Raw genomic sequence first — 25752 nt, 5'->3', positions numbered from 1 at the left:
TACACAGAGACTAATAACCACGCACACTGAATTAACTTTGACTGAGGCACCGGATGCGCCGCTCGAAGCCGCGACACGGCACACCAGACACTCTCTGTGGCGCGGCAGATACATGAAGTGTCTCGAATCGTCGCGCCACGCATTTTTGAATTCTAAACATGGGTTTCTGCAGCGGTCCGCGGCGCCCAGCCGTCCACTTGAGTGTACCCTGATAGAAACCTATGTTTAGAATTCTAAAACGCATGCTAGTTAAGATCACAGGGAGCTTCTGGGATCGCAAGAAATGCAAACGGCTGAAGTATAAGGTAGACTCAATGAGAACTACACATGTTTGCAAACCTACCTAAAGATACAACCAATAATTCCGATTAGAGCGATAATGTGGAGAATATTGATCTTGTGTTGAGCCCAATGAGCCTTGCATCTAAAAATAGAGCTAGGGTGTTCCTTTAGTGATATCGCTTCGACTCACGCTGAAAATGGCGGACGTGAATCAACAAACTGAGGATATGATGACGCGCCTGTCAATCAATATTGGTGGGTGGGGGGACCGCTCTCCTACGTAAAGTTGCGGTCGGTTTGAAAACCGCTCCAATTGGTCCACCGTTTTTATGTTGTTAAATTGAAAAAAAAGCACTGGGTGTGTTTATATCACCCCAATATGACGCTCTATACACCATACATGCACAAATGGCTGTCCAAACAGCTTGAAAAGTAGATTTTTTACCATAGGTGCCCTTTAAATCAATATTTTCTATAGGAAGTTTTATGCTAATATATTTGTGCATATAAATTAGATTGTTTCGTCCTTGGTAAAATCATTTTTTCTATGTAGTTGTGTCTCATGATAGGTCAAAATGTTTTCCAAAATGTAAATTTGTCTGGTACTTCGTAAAATTGTTTCACACTTTGTAATGTTGTTTTGCACTTCCCGGCCACCGTAAGCTAATCTAACAAACTAACTGATGATTAGGGTGCCCTTCCAGCCACAACCTTTATTCTTGCATATGTTTACTTTACGGGAGGTTTATATGCAACATTTTATACATTAAACCCCTGACTTGATGATGTCCATTGGAATGAACTCAGGGTCTGAAAGGGTTAATACATTTGTGTGTATTGCATTCAGTGATGTTTCCAGTTCATCATCACACACTGATTCTCCAAATAAAGCATGAATGAATTAGTGACACAATCATAACCGAGCTGTCGTATGTTCAGTGCGTCCACCATAACTGATTGTTTATGCATGGCATTCTGCTGCACACACACAGACATATGGATGTATTTAATGTCACTGTTCAGTTCCTCGCCGCATCTCATGGAAAGACTGCTGAAATCCTCAGGCTTTTACTGATTACACTGAAATCTGCTGTTTGATCAGATCGTATCTTTGCATTCACATCCAGCCTCCCATTATTCACACAATATCCCAGAGAAATGTTCTGTCGTGGAACAGGAGAGATGCAAACAGGAATGAGTGAAAGGTCAGGAGACATGGGAAATCTCTCTGATCTGCACTGAACAAGAATGATTCATTGGATATACTACTTTTTGGCATTGTAAGTGGTTGCAAACACTTTGTTTAAATTAATTTGAGCATTACTAAATGTATTTGTTTGTTTAATTTAACCCATGTAGATTGTTTGCAGCCAGCTACGCATCCTTAGATAAATACACTCATAGGCCACTTTATTAGGCACACCTCACTAGTGCCAGGTTGGACCCCCTTTTGCCTTCAGATCTGCCTTAATCATTCGTGGCATAAAGATTTAACAAGCTACTGGAAATATTCCTCAGAGATTTTGCTCCATATTGACATGATAGCATCACGAAGTTGCTGCAGATTTGTCGGCTGCACATCCATGATGCCAATCTCCCATTCCATCAGATTCTGAGATCTGGTGACTGTGGAGGCCATTTGAGTACAGTTGGGTACACTGTTGTCATAAAGGGATGGACATGGTCAGCAACAATACTCAGGTAGGCTGTGGTGTTGACATGATGCTCAATTGGTATTAATGTACCCAAAGTGTGCCAAGAAAATCTCCCCCACACCATTACACCACCACCAGCAGCCTGAACTGTTGATACAAGGCAGGATGGATCCATGCTTTCATGTTGTTAAGGCCAAATTGTGAGCCGAGCATCCGAATGTGGCAGCAGAAATGGAGACTCATCAGACCAGGCAACGTTTCTCCAATCTTCTATTGTCCAGTTTTAGCGAGCCTGTGTGAATTATGGCCTCAGTTTCTCAGTGTAGCCTCAGAAGTGTATGCTGACCCTTATGCAATTTTGTGTTTGAATGGTGGATTTGGGAGTTCATAGTTTGACAGGACAGACTGTACCTTGTGTTAATTTCATACGGATTTCAAAACCAGAGAACATTTGTATTTAGGAGTAGTTGGTTCATTTAAAAGTAGAGATTTACTTGTATTTATTTCTTTTGATTTATTTCTGATGTTTCTCGACCCCAGATTGTTCATATGAATGAAGCTGCAGAAACTGTTTTAAAAACACACGTCTGGACTGATCCCCTCCATATCAGTCTATAGCGAGTGATAATTGGCTCCTTTATAAAAGATGGGCCTTCAGCAGACATTTTGACCATTATATTTTCCCAATCAAAAACTATATGAGTGAAACATCTTTTAACTGGCACACGCAAATACGAGTACATCACCCCAGTTTTGTCTTCTCTTCACTGGCTGCCTGTGCATTTCAGGATCTCTTTTAAGTTACTTTTATTTGTTTTTAAGTGTCTGAATTGTGCTGCACCTCTTTACCTCTCTGAGCTTCTCTGTCCCTACACACCTTCTAGTTCGCTCAGGTCAGCTGACCAGCTGCTCCTGGGTGTGCCCAGGACCAGTCGAAAGCTCAGAGGGGATCAGGCTTTTGCTGTGGCTGCACCTAAATTGTTGAATGGGCTGCCTCTGTATATTAGACAAACCTCTTCTATTACTGATTTAAAATCTTTTCTTAAAACCCACTTGTTTTGGCTTTTAAGCACAGCGTGAGATGTTGATATTTAAGGTTTATTTTATGTTTATTTATTTGTATTTTAAAGTATGAGCTACGCTTTGTTTTACTCTCTATTGTCAGCACTTTGGTCAACTGTGCTGTTTTAAATTGCATTATAAATAAAATTGAATTGAATTGAAACAGCTTGTGTTTTCTATAGTATCTAGCACTGTGCTGCACAACACTAGCCATTGAAATGAATAGGTTTCATAGCGCAGCTCTTTCTGCATCCAGTGTGAAAGTCACTTTACTCCACAGCGATTACATCTGGAGAAAAAGTCTTTTTCTTTTCTTTTTTATTGCTAGAAAAAGAAAAATGCCATTTTAGGTTGATAATTTTCAGAGTAATTCTGTGCATCCCTAATAAAAACAGCAGGCGCACAATAAATCTTCACATGAGGCATTGCATCACCTCTTGTTAGCATGGCCCTGATGCTTTATTCCTGTAAGACTATGCACAAGACTATTAACATGCTATATTGCTATCTTACATATCACAATTAATAAAACATTGTAAAATATATGCTTCATTTTGTTTAAGAGAATAGAAATTAGAAAGAGAGGGCCTAAAAATGTACTTTATTTACTGTATATCACAAAAGAAGGTACATCCGGTCCCTAAATTAGACATTCTGTTAAGTGTAAGTAGCTTTGCAACTACGTCAGCTAGCAGTCAGTAGAGTATTAGCTGACTGTCTGCTTAATATAAGCTTAATGACACATCATTGTGACGGTCCCTACAATATATTCCACTGACTATTAGTGACTTTGCAGATACATTAATGCATTCTACTACTGCTTAACACAAACAGCTCCATGTGTCTGTCTTTTCTGACACACAGTAGTGTGTGTGTAACTTGTATTCCCAACGTTGTGAGAACCAAATGTCCCCTCAAGTATAGCAATACCAGTAATTTAGACCTTATGGGGACATTTTTTGGTCCCCATGAGGAAAATGGCTCATAAACCAGACAGAATGAAATGATTTTAAAATGTAAACATATAGATTGTTTCCTGAGGGTTGGCTTTTAGGATAGAAGGGAGAATAAACAGGCTGTACAGTAGAAACTTCATCACATTTATTGAGAGAGGCCATACAGATAGCCGTACGAGTGTGTGCGCGAAAGGATATGTCAAGAAGAAGAGCTAGACTGTGCGGATAAAAGTGTGCTGAGCTTTCATGGGGAATAAAAGGAGATATTTGAGGATTAACTCAGATTTATGGCATGTCATAACAATTTATACGTTCCAGCGCTGACCTTTGCTGAGCAGCGCAGTGATAGATGAACTTCTATACCGTGTTAGAAAAGAGTGGAGCGAAACACCTTCCTGTCAGAGGCTGATCGGGCTAAATCCAGCAGGTTTGCGTATGGAAATGAGCCTGATGTCATGTTTACACGCAGACTTGACTTTGAGCATATGTACAGTACAAATATAGAAAACCAAAGGTGGAAAAACCTGCAGTTGTTACCATGAAGAGCTATTTCTCCCAAAAAATTAAGCAATCTTTTAGAGATGAGCTATTATGCAAAGATCACTTTTATGAGAGGTATAAATATTCATTTTGTTTCTTTAAACCGATGCAAGCATGTTGGTTTAGTTAAATTCTGCTTTTGATATCAATAAAGCAAGTTAAGTGGATCTGATCTAGTTCCTGTGCATCTACTGAAATATTACTGTGTGTCCGTCCTGAAAATGCACTATGAAATAAGAGAATTAGTCACACGTTTATGGCCATGTGGGAATATTTATCTCTGCAGGCATGTCAGATTTTAGTCATCACCTTCAATGGCAAAAAGATGTCACGACAGTTTATAAATAAAAGTCTTATCGGTCATGCAGATCGATGTGAATCGTCTTCTGAGCACTGAAATTCACAGATAAATAGTCAATCCACAGTATTTTATTTATTTAATACTCACAATATTTATTTAGACAGCTTCAGCAAGATGTATTTTCTAAATGACTGCGTATATCTTGTATAAATGGAGTAGTTTATGCTCATATCCATTAGGCATGTGGTATATTGATGCTAATTCAGCAAGTAAACAGTACTTTTGTACTTTGTACAAAATTAAGTCAACTGAGTCTGACAGTCTAATTTTAGTAAAAGTGTACCTGCCAATATTTGTCTCTGAAAATCCGGGATACTGGGGGGGGGGGGGGGGGGGGGGGGTGTCGGGGGTGAGGTATCTGAATAACACAGCTAGGTAACTGTACTATGCACCGGGTTTTGGGCAGCTGCTGCGATCGAATACTATACCAAAGTCAGCAATCCAGGGGTGTTTTAGACTGTACCAAAAAGCTGAGTACCGAGTTTTTTCGGGAGAAATAACAAAATGGGAGGGTGGCAGGAGATGATTCTGAAATACAGGAGACTCCCGGCAAAAACAGGAGTGTTGGCAGGTGTAACACGGGGAGTGACAGAGATAACTGAAGCTTGGATCCACAAGCACGGTTATTGGGTAGTCAGGCAAGCAAAGGTCAACACAGGTGCAAACAGATGTATAAAGGCAATCCAGAATCATAGTCACTATAACAGGCGAGAGGTCGGAAGGCAGGCGGCAGACAGGGAGAACTGGAGAAACAAGGCGAGGTAAATACACGGGCAAAGAAGACTAGGAAACGCGTTGAATTGTCACTGTAACAGAAAACAAGACTCAGCCCAGGAAGTGAGTGTGTGTGCTGCTTAAATAGTGTGTGTAATCAGTCTTTGACAATCCTCAGGTGGTGCAAGTGTAATCAGTCAAAATGAGGAAGCATGTGTGTTTGTGAACGGAGTGCATGCATGAAAATGTAGTCCATGAATGGCGGATTTGTAGTCCATATGTGTTTGTGAGATCCAGCAATCTTGGGAGTATGATCGCTGGTGATCGTGACAGCAGGTATGGTATAAAGTGATAAACTTAATTTCTTGTAATAGTTTAATTGTAATAATAGGTTGTTTCCATGACAGTATATCACACAATAATAGAGGAAAGCAGTGTTTCTGATGCACAGCGCCAACTATTGACCAGATATGAGATATGTTACAGTAGGTTTGTCAATATTTGACCAGACTTTGGATCACAACATCCCAGCATCTTTTAGAGTGTGTGAATGTAGACGTTTTTTACATGTGTGTGTTTCTCATCAAGTCATCACAGTTGGTTAACTCAGTGAATGGGAGAGTACAACAAATATATTTTGTATTCTTATTTGAGGAAATAATAAAAGAAAAAAAGAGGGAATACTTTACCTAGAAAGTGTCGGGAAACATTTATTAACCAAAAGTACAGCTTCAGGTACAACTTAAGAATAACATAATGTTGCCAGCTAATGTGAGGTGTTGTCTAGCACTTCACATCAGCCAATGACCAGGACTATATATACCACAATGCATTACTGTACTCTGATTACTCAGCTCCTGCAGCCAATCTTCACACAGAACATTCTTAGAACGTTATGGAACTACAGAATAGTTACATTTTTAGTGAGATGCTAATGGTCTAATCTGATTCAGTGATCAATGCTAAGCTAAAATTGCTCTCGGCATTTAGAGATCGCCTGAATGCATTAAAAAATTAGCCCATTAAAAAAAATGTTAGTAAGGTCTGTGTGTGGATCGGATGTTTCGCAGACAGTGTTCAAGACCATCACAGATGCTTGCTTTGTGTGTGTGTGTTGAGCTCCTGCTGCGGCGGTCAGAAGTTAGCGGCTGTTGTTCTGTGATCCGTCATGTAGAGGAAAGTCTCCTAATGACTAATTCATATCATATTTCCTCCTCTCATCAGTGCAGCAGACCTCCGCTCGCTGTCATCTCGCCACTGTCTGCGTTTCAGATAAAAAAAAACACTCTTCCTCCCACTTACAGCGCGCCGCAGCGGGTGGCCTGTGTCTGCATAATTTTATTGCCAGTAAGGAATAAACAGCCACTACCACACTTGATTAATCATGGTTCTCATTTTCCCCGCCGTCTTTTATAGACATAAGCGGTGCGTGGGAATTAATGTGACAGTCTGAAACGTGCTCGCTAATCCCCCGTACAGCCATACAGCTCCAGGCTCTCAATGAGAATGTTTACCTTTTGTCTTTGGGTGTAAATCGCGGGATTACAGTGAATTAATTGGGGACCCCCGCGTGAAACAACTGACCAGAAATGCAAATTAAAAAACACGTCTGTGCGTAAACACTCATATGAGCAAATGGGGTATATGCATGGGACCTTTTAACTCTCTATAAGTCAGCTCAGGCACTTCTGTTGAACTGTCAGGACATTATAATTGTAATCAGTTAAATTAATTGTATTTTATTAACGCTTACCCCTACCCCAACCCTAAACCTACCCTCACAGTAATGTAAACACAGTCATTATATTGAGAATTATTGATTAAATTACCCGTTTAATTATATTTTACTAACGTTTACCCCCTACCCTACCCTTAACCTCCCATAGACAGTAATGTAAAAACAGTATTGTTGTACAGCAGTAATTGTGTTGTTGAAATAATATAAATAATTCTCATTAACATTATAAACTCACTCACTTTAAGATGTTTTTTTCTTTTAAATTATTAATCTTCACTGCCTGATTTAGACACATTTGAAGTTTATTTTACCACAATTTATTTTACCATAGTATTTTCATAACAACTGCATATTAATAGCCTCTCTCTTACTGTTAGTATGCAATAAAGGAATGGTGTGCAAAGAGAAAACCCCGCCCCCTACTCAATATTCCTTTTCAGTTTGATGAACATTAGCATACTGAAAAAGCCACGCCCCTACTCAATATTCTGGTTTAGTTCGAAGTACATCAGCATACTGAAATAAAGCCCCGCCCCCTGCTGAATATTTAGTTTCAGTTGGAAGTGTATCAACATACAGAAATAAAGCCCCGCCCCCTATTCAATATTCTGTTTCAGTTGGAAGCACATTAACAAAGTGAAATAAAGCCCCGCCCCTACTTAATGTTCTGGTTTAATTCGAAGTACATCAACATACTGAAATGAAGCCCCACCCCCTACTCAATATTCTATTTCAGTTGGAAGTGCATTTAAATACTGAAATAAAGCCCCGCCCCCTACTCAATATTTAGTTTCAGTTGGAAGTGCATCAACATACTGAAATAAAGCCCCGCCCCTACTCAATGTTCTGGTTTAATTCGGAGTACATCAACATACTGAAATAAAGCCCCGCCCCTTACTCAATATTCTATTTCAGTTGGAAGTGCATTAAAATACTGAAATAAAGCCCCGCCCCCTACTCAATATTTAGTTTCAGTTGGAAGTGCATCAACATACTGAAATAAAGCCCCGCCCCTACTCAATGTTCTGGTTTAATTTCGGAGTACATCAACATACTTAAATAAAGCCCCGCCCCCTACTCAATATTCAGCTTCAGTAATAAGCACATCAACATACTGAAATAAAACCCCGCCCTCTACTCAATATTCAGCTTCAGTAATAAGCACATCAACATACTGAAATAAAGCCCCGCCCCTACTCAATATTCAGCTTCAGTAATAAGCACATCAACATACTGAAATAAAGCCCCGCCCCCTACTCAATATTCAACTTCAGTAATAAGCACATCAACATACTGAAATAAAACCCCGCCCCCTACTCAATATTTAGCTTCAGTAATAAAATACATCAACATACTGAAATAAAGCCCCGCCCTCTACTCAATATTCAGCTTCAGTAATAAAATACATCAACATACTGAAATAAAACCCCGCCCTCCACTCAATATTCAGTTTCAGTAATAAGCGCATCAACATACTGAAATAAAACCCCGCCCTCTACTCAATATTCTGTTTCAGTAATAAGTTTATCGCTGGCTAAAGAAACACTTGCCATGCATATATAGTCCATTACATTGTGTGTGTGTGTGTGTTTACAGGAGATGCGTGCACCATGGCAGAGTATAATAAGCTGAAGAGCATCCTGATGGACATGCAGCCGCGGAGCTCCACCAATGCAGAAAACAGCATGGCTCAGAGGCGGACGCGGGTGCTCAACATGTTCACGTATTTCGACAGAAACCAGGACGGACGGGTCAGCAGTGAAGAGCTGGCGGAGGTGAGACCGTCCCCGAAATCACAGCTTCACACGCTGTAGTCCAGCGTTCTCCAACTTAATTTCATATGCAAATATAAACTCGCAGGAGGGCGAACAGTTCTGACCACAGCTGCTGCTTTGACACAATGCGCATTGGACAAGCGCTATAGAAATATAGATGAATTGTTATGATGTAAAGTACCGTGTAGCTTCATCACATCTGTATGTAACATATATCATTTCCCTCCACAGATCTCCATTAAAGAGCATTTGGAGAATGTTTTACTGGAGTGCAGCATGCAGGATCTTCTGCGGTACGATGATTATAACAATGACGGTCATCTGACGCTCCAGGAGCTCTACACTGCTTTCCGTGAGTCTTACTCTGGATTTACACTGCATGTCCTAATGCACAGATCAGTAGATTTCTGTACAAAAAATCCATATTATCCTCTACAGTCAGTGGTGGAAAGAGGGCTGAAAAAAAACATACCCAAGTTAGTGGCATAGCGCAAAATGCGTGCCCCCAACCCCATCCACAAGGATTATTGATGGGGGACCCAGGTGTAGAGTAGAACTTCTAGAGTAAGATCTTCTGCTGTAAATATTACTCAAATTATGAGTATAAAGCAGCCCTTTAAAAGCATGTGTGTGTAAACGTAACATTCTGTAGTGCGTTTAGTGCTTGTTTAAGGCCTAATTTGGTGATTTCAGTCTTCATACAGAAGAAATCTTCCTCTCCATCATCATCTAAACAGTCTCTCGGTTAATGCCTGTAAGGATTTTGTCTTCTTGGACACTTTTAATGCTTCCACAATGTACATGTTTGCTCCATTTATGAAGTGTTTATGTCTTGAGGTCGTTCTAAATGATGCGTTTTTTCTGCATGTGATTTGATTGGATGGGAATCCAAGAACTGATTACTCTAGTCAGTCAAATATATATATATAGCGCGGTGGCGCAGTGGGTAGCACAATCACCTCACAGCAAGAAGGTCGCTGCTTCGAGACTCGGCTGGGTCAGTTGGTGTTTCTGTGTGGAGTTTGCATGTTCTCCCCGTGTTGGCGTGGGTTTCCTCCGGGTGCTCCGGTTTCCCCCACAGTCCAAAGACGTGTGCTAAAAAAATTGGGTTTCGGTTGTTCAGACACACTGCTGCTCGGTTCTCAACCAGCTGAGAGATGGGACAACGTGTTGGGAGACCTGTGGAGGGATCTATTCACCTGTCCGTCTTTTGGTGTCCGGTGGTGGTTCTCCTGGCTGGCGGAAATTCTGGTCTCCTGCTCCGCTCCTGCTTTGGTGAATGGATGCAGGCTTCGGCATCTTGGCGGATCGTGGCGACTCCCCCGGACTCTCTGGGATGGCTCCCTTCAGTTCTTTCCCTTCCGGTGGTGAGCCCCGCGTCCCCTGCTCCTCCCCATGCTGGGAGACAGCAGCAGGCAGATCCTTTCCTAGCCAGCCTCAGGTCGACCCGACACTCTGGGCAGACGAATGGGTTTCTCCCCCACTCGGGTTAACTCCCAAACACCTTTCCTCTCAGTGGCGAGGGCAACTGGACAACATGTTCCTCCTTCTCCCGGTGTCAGCACCACTGTAATGAAGTTCACGGCGACCTGGCCGTTATTATAAGTTACTATGGCGATGCAGTGGCGCAGTAGGTAGTGCTGTCGCCTCACAGCAAGCAGGTCGCTGGTTCGAGCCTCAGCTGGATCAGTTGGTGTTTCTGTGTGGAGTTTGCATGTTCTCCCTGCGTTCCTGTGGGTGTCCTCCGGGTGCTCCGGTTTCCCCTACAGTCCAAAGACATGCGGTACAGGTGAATTGAGACGGATAAATGGTGGATGTTTCCAAGAGATGGGTTGCAGCTGGAAGGGCATCCGCTGCATAAAAACATGCTGGATAAGTTGGCGGTTCATTCCGCAGTGGCGACCCCAGATTAATAAAGGGACTAAGCCGACAAGAAAATGAATGAATGAATGAATGAATATAAGTTACTATATAATAATTTATATCATACAACTTACTTAAAATAATAAATGGTCCCGGTCCTCTCTCCGCTTCCTCTGCCATCGTTCCTCCTCTTATAGTCCAGACCTTCCTGCGTAGCATTCGAGGCCGCTGTGCGTCACAGGTGTTTCTCATCCTTTACTTACACAGCAGCCACGTTCCGTTCCCACGGCTCTCAGCCCCGAACCCTCGCCACACAACAAAAGGAGTAAATTTATTATGTAACAGACCAACACACCAAGTATAGAACTAGGAAACAGGAGTTCAGTGCAGACTACATTGTTGAAAGTAAATAGTGAGGAAATGTGTTTTTTTGTGTGTGAACTATCCCTTTAATCTAAGTGTGGGAACCCTGACAGCACATCTCAATCTGTGTCAGAAGTGACCATCTTATTTTAGTGCCAATTTAAACGCAGCCGTCTACGTCCCGTCTGCAGATTTCTGGACTTCATTGAGCCAGGCTTCATTACGGTCTTCTCATCCGCAGTGAAGCGGCACCTGATCCTCTGGCCCAGTGAATGCTAATCATGGTGCAATGATGAGAAATGAGTGATTTTGGCTGAAAAGAGTGATGAGCTGGCAACCTGAGATCATCTCCTATGATCCGTTTCCCCACATCGCATAAATGCACTCACCGCAGTCATTTAAAGGGCTCCTATTTGGCCCTTTTTGCAAGATGTAAAATGAGACTGTGGTGTCTCCAGAATGTGTCTGTGATGTTTCAGCTCAAAATACACCTCAGATCATGAATTATGCGCTGCTAAAAATGTCAAATTTGGGCTCAGCGCGAATTTGACCTGTTTTGCGCTTGTGCCTTTAAATGCAAATGAGCTGGTTCTCCCCGCCCACTGTTCAGGAATGTTGATGTCAGGACAAAACACAGCACAATAACAAATTTTATTGCAAGTTTAAAGTTCAGATCATTTTACTGATCCACAGCTTTGAGTGTTGAGATAAACGAATCTTTTTTTGAGTCATTTCGTTCAAGTTGCCAAAATATCATTAACAAAAAACACATCTACTAGCCCAAATGTTGATCACACTGCAAGCAAGTCAGGACAAGCATGCTCTAAGAAAGAGTAAATAATCATTGATTGTTCTCCTGAGCCTTTCTTCTATGATTAGCTCAGCTCAGCTCTTCTGACACGTCTTCAAGATTGAGAACATTTGTTCACGTGACACATACAGTATTACAGGATTAACCAATGCACACAGTCTGAGCTGGAAACACTCATGATTAGCTCAGCTTTCCAGTCTTCTGGTTTTTAAGTGGTTCGTTCATCATCTCCAGAATGTAAAGAGAGACGAATGATTGAAACCAGAGGACCCGTGAAATGTCCACTGTGGAAAAATCAACCCAGGCTCATTCTGAAAACATAGTCTCGGCGACGTGTCTGGAAAGCGTGAATTATGTAGCCGGAGGTACGTATGGCCGCTTTTAATTTTTTTCAGCGAACGCTACGGGCGGTGTGACGCCATTCCTTTTGGAGCTTACCAGCTGACCGCTTACCTTCGTGTGGAGGGCTTTCCCGTCGCAACCAGTTTGTCCAATTAGCTCGTCGTGTACGTCAGCGGACTTGAGACGCAGAGAGGAGTTGACGACGACCAGGTTTGAGTCCGGGGAAGAGCTGTTCCAGAAATCAGGTAAGACAGAAACAGAATCCAAAAAATACAATGAACTAATGAATAACAGGGTGAGAATGTGGTAAAATCTGAAAATGTGGTAAAGAAATCAGACGAGGGCTTTTCTTTTTCTGGACGGCTTTTGTAAACCGTCGGTTGGGTTTAGGGAAGTAAGTGGGTGGGCAGGTAATTCGGTAAAATTGGTTGGGTTTAGGGAAGGAGGAGGGTGGGTTGGCCAGTCGCCCAGTCAATCATTCAGTCATTCAGTTGGTCGACAGCGGCCTCTGGTGGGTTTATGCGAGAGTGCACGAAGATGGGCACTCGCGAGAGACATTTGAGATACGAAATCGCGAAAACAAAGTGTGGTTTATTTATAAACTAATTTCGAGAGGATCACGTGCATAAATCATTACCTCTGTAATCTGCCCCATTAGATGATTACGGAAGCATTATAAATAACCAGAGTTTTTCACCCCAGTTACCTTCGTCTTGAAGCTTCCCCCCTTCCACCCCTACTTCCTCCCCCTTTTCCGATAGGGCGACACGGTCAGCCAATGGCTAGCACTGTTGCCTCACAGCAAGAACACCACTGGTGTAACCTCCTATCGGGCTGGTTGGTGTTTCTGTGCGAAGTTTACATGTTCTCCCCGTCTTTGCGTGGGTTTCCCCCGGGTTCCCCGGTTTCCTCCCACTGTCCAAAAACATAAACCATAGCCAATCGACTAAACCAAATTATCACCTAAGACAACTTTAGTTTACACTTCTCACACGGCGACAAGCAGGGGAGTTCTCGAGACCTACCTGAGCTTGAACTCCCCTCTTGCCCTTCTAATGGGAGGGAGCCCCGGGCTCGAGGATATTACGAGCTCAGTGCTCTCTCCCAGGACAGCATGCCAAATACACTTTATTGATTATCAGCTAAGTGTGAACTCTTGAAAACTGCAAAATTACATACCTCCCGGGATGTATTTCGCAGTCTCCAGAAACGTCCACGGGACTACGTTTTCAGAATGAGCTTGGGTTGGGAAAGATTCAGCACTGCAAAATAAGGGATGCAGTGAAGGGATGAGGATTAAGGGATAGCGCAGATTTGCAAATGAGCAACCAGCATTACACATGCAGTCCATGAGGAGATCAATCAAACATTAGAGTGACCCTTACTTTAGGATTCAGCTGCTGGAGCACAATCACAGCTCCATTACCCAGCAGCAGTCATTAAACTGGCTAATGACGGCCTTTAGCGGACGGCTCGTGGTCATTATACAGTCACTTTAGTTTTGTGTTCAACTGACCACTGTAGAGTCGGCTGTCGGTGTGATGAAACACTGCGCTGGTCCAGTCCTCCTCAAGGTGAAGTGTGTGTTGCTGCAGTGGGGTGTGCTGGATGCTTGTCAGGAATGAGGGAGAATATATCAGGAAAGAAATGCATCGCTGCTGAAGCTGACTTCTATATGAGCAGACGATCCCTGAGGAAAAGCCTCTGTGTTTGCTCAACACGCTTCAGTTTGTAGAGAGAGATGTAAGGTTTTTGTGTGACAAAATCATTTCCATGCATCATCATCCCACATGAGAAAAATACTGTAGTTTTATCACTTATACTGTACTGTATACTGCACTTCTGTCATTTATAGTAAATCCTGGAGTGTTACTGAACCATTCTACAGGAAAACACTTCAGTTAATCGGTTGTGATGATTCTACAGTTGCTATGGCAACACAACAACTACAGTAATTTATGTGTGTGGCAATTCTGCAGTTGCTATGGTAACACAACTACAGTAATTGATCTGTTGTGGGTGTTCTACAGTTGCTATGGTAACGCAACAACTACAGTTATTGATATGTTGTGGTTATTCTACAGTTGCTATGGTAACACAACTACAGTAATTGAAGTGTTGTGGTGATTCTACAGTTGCTTTGGTAACACAACAACTACAGTAATTGATATGTTGTGATGATTCTAAAGTTGCTATGGTAACACAACAACTACAGTAATTGATATGTTGTGATGATTCTAAAGTTGACAACAACTACAGTAATTGATATGTTGTGCTGATTCTACAGTTGCTATGGTAACACAACAACTACATTAATTAAAGTGTTGTGGTGATTCTACAGTTGCTATAGTAACACAACAACTACAGTAATTAAAGTGTTGTGGGGATTGTACAGTTGCTATGGTAATACAATAATATCTACAGTACAGTAATATTAGCAGTAATTTTAACAAATAACCCAACACTGTAGTTTTCAACAACTATAGTGTATATTATTCTACAATACACCACAGTTTAATGTAGTAAAAACTAAAGTGAACTACTGTTTGTATTACAGTTTAGCAGTTCACTGTAGTTAACACTAAAGGACGCTGTAGTATTCCTTAACAGTGTTGTTAATACTACAACATATACAGTAAATACACTTTACTATAGTATATAGTTCAAAAACACTGTGCACTAATACGGTAACAGAGTTAAGATTTTCCACCAATGTGTGCTGTAACTCCAGATCTCAAAGCAGACTCACTGTAAAAAGTGCTACACTCACAAAGTTGGTTTTATATACTTTAAATAATTGCAATCTAGTTAATTATATTTGTTTTATACCAAAAAATATCAATTTGCTTATTGTTTACTTAAAGTAGATCAGTTTTTAAATAACAGTATATTTTAAATAAAACTAATGCAATTTATTTGAGTATATTTTTGTATGTGGTTATTGTGTAGAATAAATGTTATAAAAGTGAGTTGACACAGACAATTTATTAGAGCAGCTGTCGATGTGTGCAGGTCTGTTCATCAAACGTGATTTTAATAATTCTGCGTGACCCCATTTTCACTGCCCGCCACTTTCCAGACACACGCAGCATCTACAAGGGGTGACATTTACTGCTCGCAGCAGCGGATCTGATTAACACGGTAAGTTGCAAATGTAGCCGAATGATAATTGTAAAGTCATGCTAAACTGCCGACTTCACTAGGCAGGTGAGGTTTTAGCTTGTAAATTGTACTGTAACGTCAGGTAACAGACTGCTCTCACATGGAAAGCTAAGTTGGCTAACGCTAACCAACGCTAGTTCATGCTAACGATTAAAAGTGATAGTCCTGAGAAAAAATTTTTTAAAGTAGTTTTAAAACACTTAGTAGGTATAACTAACGTTACAGAACGGATTAACTAGGTCTCTGGTGGGCGGTCGGGGTGTGGGTGCAGTTTGCTTGCGCTAACTTGGCTAGCTCACCTAAATAAAAATCAGCACATTAAGGATTATATTAAATACAGAAACGTATGGAACAGTAGTTTGTGTTTAGCGTAACATTAAGTAGCTTAAGGTTTGTGTTTAAGAGATTTAGTCCATAAGTTTTTTGTTAATACTGCAATGTGAATAAATTACAGATTTATAATTTATTTGAACTTAAATTACATTTATGTTTACAGAACCATTTAAGATGTACGCACCTCATTCTAAAATGCATTTTCTTGGTCTTTAGATACCAAAGTGATTTTGATTATTTTGTTAAGAAAAACGTTAGATACGATTACAGCTATAATTATTTGCAGGTAAGTAAAACACGGGTAAAATTGCAAACAATAGTGGGCTCCATAAAATTGCATTTGATATCTGAAGATTTTTTGTATGTGTGCAATGAACAAACAGTAAAAAATATCCTAATGCAGTTTCTTATTATCTGTCAGTCTTTCACTAAAGCTAACTGAAAACACTGATTCACTGAACTATCATTTGCCAGTAACATTAAATTTTGAGAAAAAGTAAATTAAAAGTAGCTTCAGCAAAAATGTAATGTTAACCTCAAGGTAATATGTAAAATGGCAATGTATTTATTTAATTTTGTATTATGACTTATGCAAAGTTTGGTGCAAAATGAAGATGACAGTTAAATCATAGATTTTATATTTGCCATTTTCAAACTGTTTAATATGTAAGTTACATGCATATTTTTATGCTTTATAAGTTGCAAAAATAAACTGAAAATATAATACCTAAATTTAAATAATTCCTTGATTGACAGGCAACCGAAATACCATACACTGTTACACTGAATAAAATCAGTTTTCTTTAGAATTTGATTCTTAAACACACCTGGAATAATGTAAGTACACAATAACCTATATAGCCTTTTTTTTAATACAGAAGTTTAACTAAGGTAAATTTTAACTGATAAACTAAGGTGTTTCATCCATGGATCATTCTCACTGCACTTTTGTAACTTGACTTGTAGTTTATGTAAGATATTTGCTATTTAGCATTTAGCTATTTAATATTATTTAGTATCAAACACCTGAACTCCTGTTTCTTTTTTCTCTCCACCAATAGAGTTGTGTGGAATCAGAGGTGCATGCGGCTGCCCACGGGAAAAATTTGACATCAGCCCAACACAGTTTGGATAATCATAGGACTGTCAGAGGTTTACCAAACCTGTCATGTGCATGATGGCTCCTGTTTGGACTTACTGATGTCCTCGACTTCCATCAAAACTGTATACATTATTTGAGATATATCAGAGACTCTTTGTGGGACTGGACCTTATGCATCATCAAAGTATGCAGATCTCCTTACTGAGTTGTCTTAGATGATTTCTCAATAGGATCTGGCATTATTAATGTTTTTATTTATGTATTGTGTATGTGCAGCCACATTAATGGCCTGTTTTGTAGTCACTTTTAGGGACATTGGTTGACATTGAATAAATGCTATGGTCTTTAATCCATCTTCCCATTCTTATTTAATTGTTATTAACCGTATAAAGTCTGTTTATCTGTTTTTACTTAATCACTGTATAGTGTGCTTAGAATATAAAAATGAAGATTTATTTTCTGAGGTTACAGCCAGAAGTCAATTGAATTCATTTTAAATGACATATGCATGGTTAATTTTATTTAGATAATTAAGTTCTTAATACCTAATTAAAATAAGTTCAGGCAACATATAGCAATGTATAAATAAGTTAGGTTTAACAAAAAAAGTAAGTTTATCTGATTTGAGTAATTTTAGAAATATTAGTTGGCTCAACTTAATTTTGTTACATTTGTTTTAAGCAAAGTTTTAGTGTTTAATATACTTAAAAAAGGCTGGAAGTTGATTCAATCTAAAACGTCCGATGCAGCCACTTGCCTCACTTTTTATAAGTTAGATCTAGGTCATACTTTTTACAGTGCTCCCCGTGGCGTGTCTAAAACACAATTTGATGTATTTTCATCATATTATTGTTTTTAAAAAGTGAATTGACTGAAATACCACAGTAACAGAGTTGACATGTAATAATTGATCTACTTTTGCTTTAAGTCTAAATATTTTGCACAAATTACTGAGACGGGACTAATGACACTGTTATGATCACCAGTCATCGGGCAGTTGCGGATCGCTGGAGAACTACAACTTGGCTACTGAACCGAACTACAACTCCCAGAACCCTTTGCACTCATCAACTGCTGACACAGCTGACAATAATCCAGACATTGACACACACACACACACACACACACACAGCTGTAGCTCATCTTCACTGATTTCATGGACTGTTTAAACACCTCACTTTTACATACACATTGCTGAATCTTGTTTTACCCCGTGTAGCATTATGAAGTGTTTTCCTTGTTTATCTTGCCATGTTTTGACCCTTTGCTTTGTTTATTGTTTCTGTTGTCTCGCCACGTATCCTGACCATTCGCCTGTTTCTTACTACGCTTTGGATTACCTACATGCTCCTGTTTGTCTCTGTTCTTGACCATTACATGCACGACTACTCTTCAATAAACCGCACGTGGATCCTCAACTCACCTCAGTGTCCTCCAGAGTTTACGGCCAGAGTTTGTGACCTCATTTGGAGCAAGTCACATGCTTTTTCTCTCAGTGCTTAACAGATTGTTCTGCCTCTTAATAACCAGTGTAACAGAGTTAACCAGAATGTAGAAGCACACCAAAATTACATATAATACAGATAATAGTTGTTCATGCAAATATTTATTCACCCTAATTAAGTAAACTCACAAAAAAAAAAGATGAAAATTAGAGCTAATTATTTGATGATAATTGAATCTAAATGTGTAGTTCAGCAGGAAGAGACTTAATATTTATTAATATTTTCCAGGCAAAATGTCCTTCAATACTGGTCTCCAAGTGCAGTTATAAAAATCCATAAACTTGTTCACTAAACTCCTCACGATGCAGTATGGGATTGCATTTCTTAGGGTTGCATGAGATGTGGAGTTGATGGGAAAGTCTTTGTACTCATTAGTATCAAAGGAGCTCGCTGTTAAATTTAGACTTAAGTTAAATTTATTCCAACGTGAGGATTAATAAAGCGCAGATAATGTTCATCTGTAGAGATTACATCTTGAAATAAATCTGACAGTTGTGGATTTCACCAAAAATTAAACATAAGCCAAACCAAAAGTCTCAGTTTCCAGGACAGTAAGTAATACAACAAAGCTAGTAAGCATGAGGGGGGAAATAATATTTAATCAATGATCATAAGTACAGGGTGTCTGAGGGGTCTTAAAAAATCTTACATTTCAAATCCCAAATTCTAGGCCTTAACAGGTCTAAAATTTAGAGAGATTTTGTGTTGTTAAATCATTTTAAACAGCTCTTACTTTTCTTCTTTACATTATCTAATCTGGTCGACCAATCATCAATAATCATCTCAATAAAACCTTTAACAAAAGTTAAATATTCAACTCTATTTACCAATGGTGTAATTTATTTGCTTAAAATAGCATTTGTTTAAAAATATCCATGTGTTTCAGACAGACTGTTGTGCATAAATTTAGCTTGTTATAGTTTTATATAAGTATTGAACACATTGCCATGTGTTTTTCCTGGGAATATTATTTATAAAGGAGCTGCTGACATGAATTGAAGCAGATTTTTTGGTAAAAACCCAAACAATACAAAGATAAAATAAAACAAAACAGTCTGATAAAAGAGTTGTGTGTAATAACACTAGAATGACAGAAGGAGAAAGCACTGAAATGTGTTCAGTAGTTCAGTACTTTACATAGAGGCTTTATTAATGATGGCAGCTTAAAGACGCCTCTCATTTGGAGAATGAAGCCTCATGCACTGCTCAGGTCTGAGTTTCTCTCAGACTTCAACAGAGTGTCAGTATCTTGATGGATCTGTGGGTCTCGTCTAACAAACCTGAGCTTTATTCTGTATTCTCTATTGGATTGGGGTCAGGTGATTGGCTGGGCCATTCTACAGCTTGATTTTCTTTCTCTGAAAGCATCTGAGAGTCTCCTTGGCTGTGGATCATTGTCTTGCTGAAATGTCCACCCTGGTTTCATCTTCATCCTCCTGCTAATGTAGATGTTGGACTGAAGCAGCTGACGTTCATTTACACTGAGGAAGGGCAGAGGGTTGCAGGAGAATTACTGAGAGATTTCAGCTGCTGTCTGGGCTTTCACTGCTCAACTACACCTCCCTTTCTTCATGTGTTCAATACTGTTTCCCTCCGTCATTTCATTTAATTACACAGAACTTCATTTGTGAACTAATTAGATTTGTTTTCTTTGCATATATAGATTTCTTTGGTTGTTACCAACATCTGGTAAACATTTCAAGCCAACGACACCTTTAGAAATATGCTTTCTGACAAAAACGGTGATGTAATACTTATTTTCCCCATTCCCTATAAATTACAATTATTTTAATGAGACAAGTTAAAATCTTTTCTTTGGCCAAACCCAGCTAATAATAGAAATCCTTAGCATTTAGCCCTGTAAATGTCTGAAATTTGCTTTATAATGGTCTTAAAAAGGTCTTAAAACGTCTTAAATTTGACTTGCTGAGACCTGCAGAAACCCTGTACTCTAAGCAGAGTAGCTGATTTCATGTCAGGTACAGGCAGCTCCTGCAGAAACACATCATATGAGGACACAGTGGACTTTTGGAGAGTGATCAGTTTATTACACATACAGAAGGACACAGCCACACTTCTGAATGAAGAACACCCTGTGAACAGAGGATAGAGGTAATATTACAGAAGTAAGACGCTTCACAAGAATATAGAGGCAGCATAACCGTACATCTGTAATTATTGTAAAATGTTTCTCAAGCGCTGCTTAACTGATTTTTATTAGAAGAGATAAGTTATAGTAATTAATTTCTGATAACTCATTTATTTTGATCTTGCTATGGCGCAAGCACAATATTTTAATAGTTATTTTGCAAGATACTGTATTAGTATTCAGCTAATAAGGCAAGTTATTGGACGACTGTGGTTTGTTCTGTAGACAATCGCAAAAAAAGGAGCTAGTAGTACTGAAATCATATATATATATATATATATATATATATATATATATATATATATATATACTGTACTATATACGTACGGCAGACACAGAGATTATAAACATCTCCACAAGGCAATATCTGCTGCTGCTGAAATTAACCAGCCGAAGCCTGAGCGATCGATGATTACAGCTCACAGTCTGACTGAAGGAAGCAGCAGAGATCAAGAGCTGCTGGCTCTAATTGCTGGAGGAGTGTGTGTGTGTGACCGCGGGTCTCTCCGTCTGCATATCAGAGGGGTCGCAGGTCTACCTGGGCTGAATGAGTGAATTAAACAGGAGTTAATCAAACGTGTCCAATGTCTCGCTGTCAGCATCTCCTCTACTCACTGAAGCGGAACATCATAAGAGACTGAATACTAGTGCTGCAACGGATCACAAATCTGATGGTTTGCATCACGCTGGCCATAGCTGCACGATATTGGGAAAATCTGATATTGCGATATTTTATTTTTCCGCCATAAATATTGCGATGTTTCACAAGATGGTTTAGATAGCACTATTTGACTGTTTTATGTGGAGTCTAAAGCCCCTTTCTCACATACAGACCTTTCCAGAAAATTACCGGCAATTTTCCATAAAGGTCTGTATGTGTGAACCGGCCCTTTTTAAAACTCCGGTAAATTCCTTCCAGCAATTTTCCAGAAAAAATGTTGTAATATTAGTGGTAATTTGCCGGGATGCTGCTCTGTGTGAACGCAGAAGGAAGACTGCCGGCGAGAGCGCGTTCACGATTAGAACACACTGACGTGAGACGTCAACTCCAGCCAATCAGAACACTCATTTACATCCGTGCTCTTCATGAAAATAAAAGCCATTGAATATTTTTCCAGACACATTTAGCTGCCAGACGCCAACTGTGTCAAAAATTCTGCTTAAAATGCTCACGATAAACCGCTGTCTGTTTACCTTCAAGCTCAGCTTCAGTTGCACATGCGTGTGCACGTGAAGCAGCCAGCACACACACACATTATGAACATCTTTACATGTGAAAGTGGTCCTCCATATGTTTTCATCAAAGTTGTTCACAATACTGATCCATCCACATTTGATGGTGAACATTTAGCTGCGGTTCGCGCTTCTGCCTTTGGATGTCTCTGGAACAAAAGCAGCTGCATGAATGCTAAAGCTTTAAATTAAAGTGAAACCGTCAACAACAGGCCGACGCCTTCAGTGTGTACAGATACAAGCACAGCCATTTAGAGTCCATTATAGTTAATGATGTCAGAATTTACTAGTATTTTGGAATGGATGTGCAAATAGTCTATTCTGGAAAAATTCTGTGACGTCCGTGCCTGTGTAAACAGCGCTTTTCTGAATTCACCGGTACAGTCATTCTGTAATTATCCGGATATTTACCTGTATCACTGTGTGAAAAAGGCAAAAATGCCAAAAATGCTTTGCTTTGTCTCATTTCTAGTGCAAATATCTAAAAATGACTAGTTCAATCAAATAAAATATTGTTTTGTTTGGTAAGAAATTAGTCAAAATTAAGAGTTTTTCAATAAAACAAGTCAAATTATCTGCCAATTATGTAAACAAAAATAATCTCGTATTTCCTTTGACATGCAGATATTCAGACTAGAAACAAGACAAAGATTGTAAGTACGGTATTTTTATTTCATTCATTCATTCATTTTCCTTTAGCTTAGTGCCTTTATTAATCAGGGGCCGCCACAGCGGAATGAACCGCCAACTTTTCCAGCATATGCCCTTCCAGCTGCAACCCAGAAATGGGAAACACCCATATACACTCATTCACACACACACACACACACATATCCCACGGCCAATTTAGTTCATCAACTCCCCTATAGCACATGTGTTTGGACTGTGGGGGAAACCAGAGCATCCGGAGGAAACCCACACCAACACGGGGAGAACATGCAAACTCCACACAGAAACACCAACTGACCCAGTTGAGGCTCGAACCAGTGACCTTCTTGCTATGAGGTGATCGTGCTACCCACTGCGCCACAGTGACGCCCTTATTTGTCTTTAGTACTGATTAATCTAATGTATATGCACAAATATAATATTGTAAAGCTTCCCAGAGAGATCTGTGAGGGCTGAACTCATATGTTGAGCACTGTATTTGAACGAGATGGTGTGTTTTGACTAACGCTTTCATGAAGAATAACACTAGTGATTGGATTTGAGATGAACATTGGTCTTGTTCATTCATTCATTCATTCATTCATTTTCTTTTCTGCTTACTCCCTTTATTAATCTGCGGTCGCCACAGCGGAATGAACCGCCAACTTATCCAGCACATGTTTTACGCAGTGGATGCACTTCCAGCTAGGGAGGAAATACACACTCATACACTACGGACAATTTAGCCTGCCCAATTCACCAGTTCCACATATGTTTGGACTGTGGGGGTAACCGGAGCACCCGGAGGAAACCCATGCCAACACGGGGAGAACATGCAAACTCCACACAGAAACGCCAACTGACCCAGCCGAGGCTCAAACCAGCGACCTTCTTGCTGTGAGGCGAACGTGCTATCCACTGCGCCACCGTGCAGCCCACATTGGTCTTGTAGTTTTGCAGTATGTTTGTGTGTGTCTGTGTGTTTGGACACATTTGTCGAGTCAAACACATTTGCATTCTCTTTGGCAGGCACATAAAGTTCTTGTTCTTTGAAGCCGCTGTTTACCCAAATCAGCCTCGGTGACTAATTGCACCTGGACAGTTTCCGTGGAAACTAAGGATGCCTGTTGTGCATGTTTAATTAATTACAGCGCGTTTCTTGAAGCGGCTTTTAAGTTTTAATGCCCTTTTCTCCTGATAACAGATGGGCGCAGGGCTCCGCTGTCATTCCCGATGTTGTCATTTCCTGTCCTGCATCCATTGTGGCTCAACGTGAAGAGCCAGCTGTCAGCCGGAATAAAATCCTCATAAAATCAGCCGTGCGTCCCACCATGTGAATCCTGCGCTCGAGTCTGATCCAGCGTAATCTCTGCTATGATCTCATTTGTGAGAGGAGGAGGAGGTGTAAATGTGTGTCTGGGAATTCTCCCAAAGCCTAATGTGTTTCGCGGCCTGGCAAAACACTTGATAAATGCACATTTTTGCAGCCTCTGTGTAAACTGGCAGCTTGAATTCATTGGTGAATCAAACCCCAAATCATGTGTTGTTGTTGTTGAGAGGAGCGCTGCTAATTCACGAAGCTGTCAGACGCACTTTAATGGCAGGGTTATATCTGGTTGGTAAAAATAACAAATGTTTTTTATTTGATACACTGAAAAATCAGAGATTTAGTCAAGATTCTAGTCCAAATATCTAAACAAGTATAAATCAAGAAGCTTTTCCTGGACAAGATAAAAAATATTGTCTTATTTTCAGAAATAATGAGTCAAAATTATGTGAGTTTTTTCTTAAAACAAGCTAAAAAATCTGCCGGTGGGGTAAGAAAAATAATTTTGTTTATAAAAAAAAAAAATTTAATTAATTAATTAATTAAAAAAATAAATAAATAATAATAATAATATATATATATATTTTTATTTATCTATTTTTATTAAAAAAAATTTGCATACCCCATCTTAATTAATAATAGGGTTATACACTACCTGACAGAAGTCTTGTCGTGGATCCCAGTTGTAAGAGCAGCAAATAATAACTTGGTGGATTTTTCCCATTAATCATCCCAATCATCACCTACTGGAACCTGCATGGAGCCAAGATTCTCGTAGGAATCAGTCAAGTTTGGTGAAGGAAACATCATGGTTTGGGGTTCGATTCAGTATGAGGGCGTGCGAGAGATCTGCAGAGTGGATTGTGTAAGGCTTGAAGCTTACGCTGCTATTCTGCACCAATAGTCGGAAACAGAAAGCAGTTGAAGGATGCCGTGTTTAAATCCATTATTAATCCGACTCCATTAGAGGTGCTATCATCATTGATAAAGAGAAAGAATCTCAACGCCTTAAAGCAGGCAAAGTTGTTTATTATGTTACATGTTTAAATATACAGACAGTAAAATGAAGCAAATTAACATACTGTATACGGAAACATAGCTGTAACATATGAGCTGCTGTGTAACAAAGAGAGTGAAACTGTTTGCGGTAGACGCAGAGTGAAAGCCATTCTCCCAGATCAACAGTTACCTTTCCTTATTATACCATGAGTAAAGCATTGTCAAACATGAGCGAACACCAACCTCCAAAACCAGCTGGACACGAAAGCAGAGTTGAGGAGATAAAGTGGGGGAGCAGTACATTAACATACTCTCCTCAGGTCATGACTCAATAATAGTAAATATATTGTATATTGAAATACAATCAATCAATGTCTCTGTTGATTTCATCACTTAAGTCAGTGGTCACCAAACTTGTTCCTGGAGGGCCGATGTCCTGCAGATCTTAGCTCCAACCCTAATCAAACACACCTGAACAAGCTAATCAAGGTCTTTCTAGGTGTACTTGAAACATCCAGGCAGGTGTGTTGAGGCAAGTTGGAGCTAAACCCTGCTGGGACACCGGCCCTCCATGACCGAGATTGGTGACCCCTGATTTAAGTCATAATCTGTCAAATGACACCAAACATGACAAAGTTATATAAAGGAAGATCACAAGCAGATGAATTGTGTATGGTGAACGGCACAAGGTTACTGTAAGCAAATGGCAGAGATGTGTGTTGGAGCTGTGATGAAGGACCCATCCCATGCTTGGAATGCCTCAGTAGTCCTCCATTAGCATAGAAGGAATAGTATAACATTTTCTCAGCTTTCACTCTGTGTTGGTGTGTTT

At 39.9% G+C, this 25752-nt stretch overlaps 1 protein-coding gene and 1 long non-coding RNA gene across 2 annotated transcripts in view; both read left to right on the top strand.

The window, feature by feature from the left end:
- The window catches only part of fstl4 (follistatin-like 4), a 209386-nt gene that overhangs the window by 138202 nt on the left and 45432 nt on the right, over positions 1-25752 (top strand). The window contains exons 5-6 of the mRNA XM_056446397.1: positions 8905-9083; positions 9315-9435. Coding sequence (XP_056302372.1) covers positions 8905-9083; positions 9315-9435 — 300 coding nt within the window. The remainder of the gene's footprint in view (positions 1-8904; positions 9084-9314; positions 9436-25752) is intronic.
- LOC130214622 (uncharacterized) lies at positions 15306-17408 on the top strand. The gene is made up of 2 exons (XR_008835624.1): positions 15306-15603; positions 17019-17408. It is a non-coding gene; the product is annotated as an uncharacterized LOC130214622 (long non-coding RNA).

This window comes from Danio aesculapii, chromosome 21 (genome assembly GCF_903798145.1).
Source record: "Danio aesculapii chromosome 21, fDanAes4.1, whole genome shotgun sequence".
Taxonomy (NCBI): Eukaryota; Metazoa; Chordata; class Actinopteri; order Cypriniformes; family Danionidae; genus Danio; species Danio aesculapii.
This window is presented reverse-complemented; position numbering and strand designations above follow the sequence as displayed.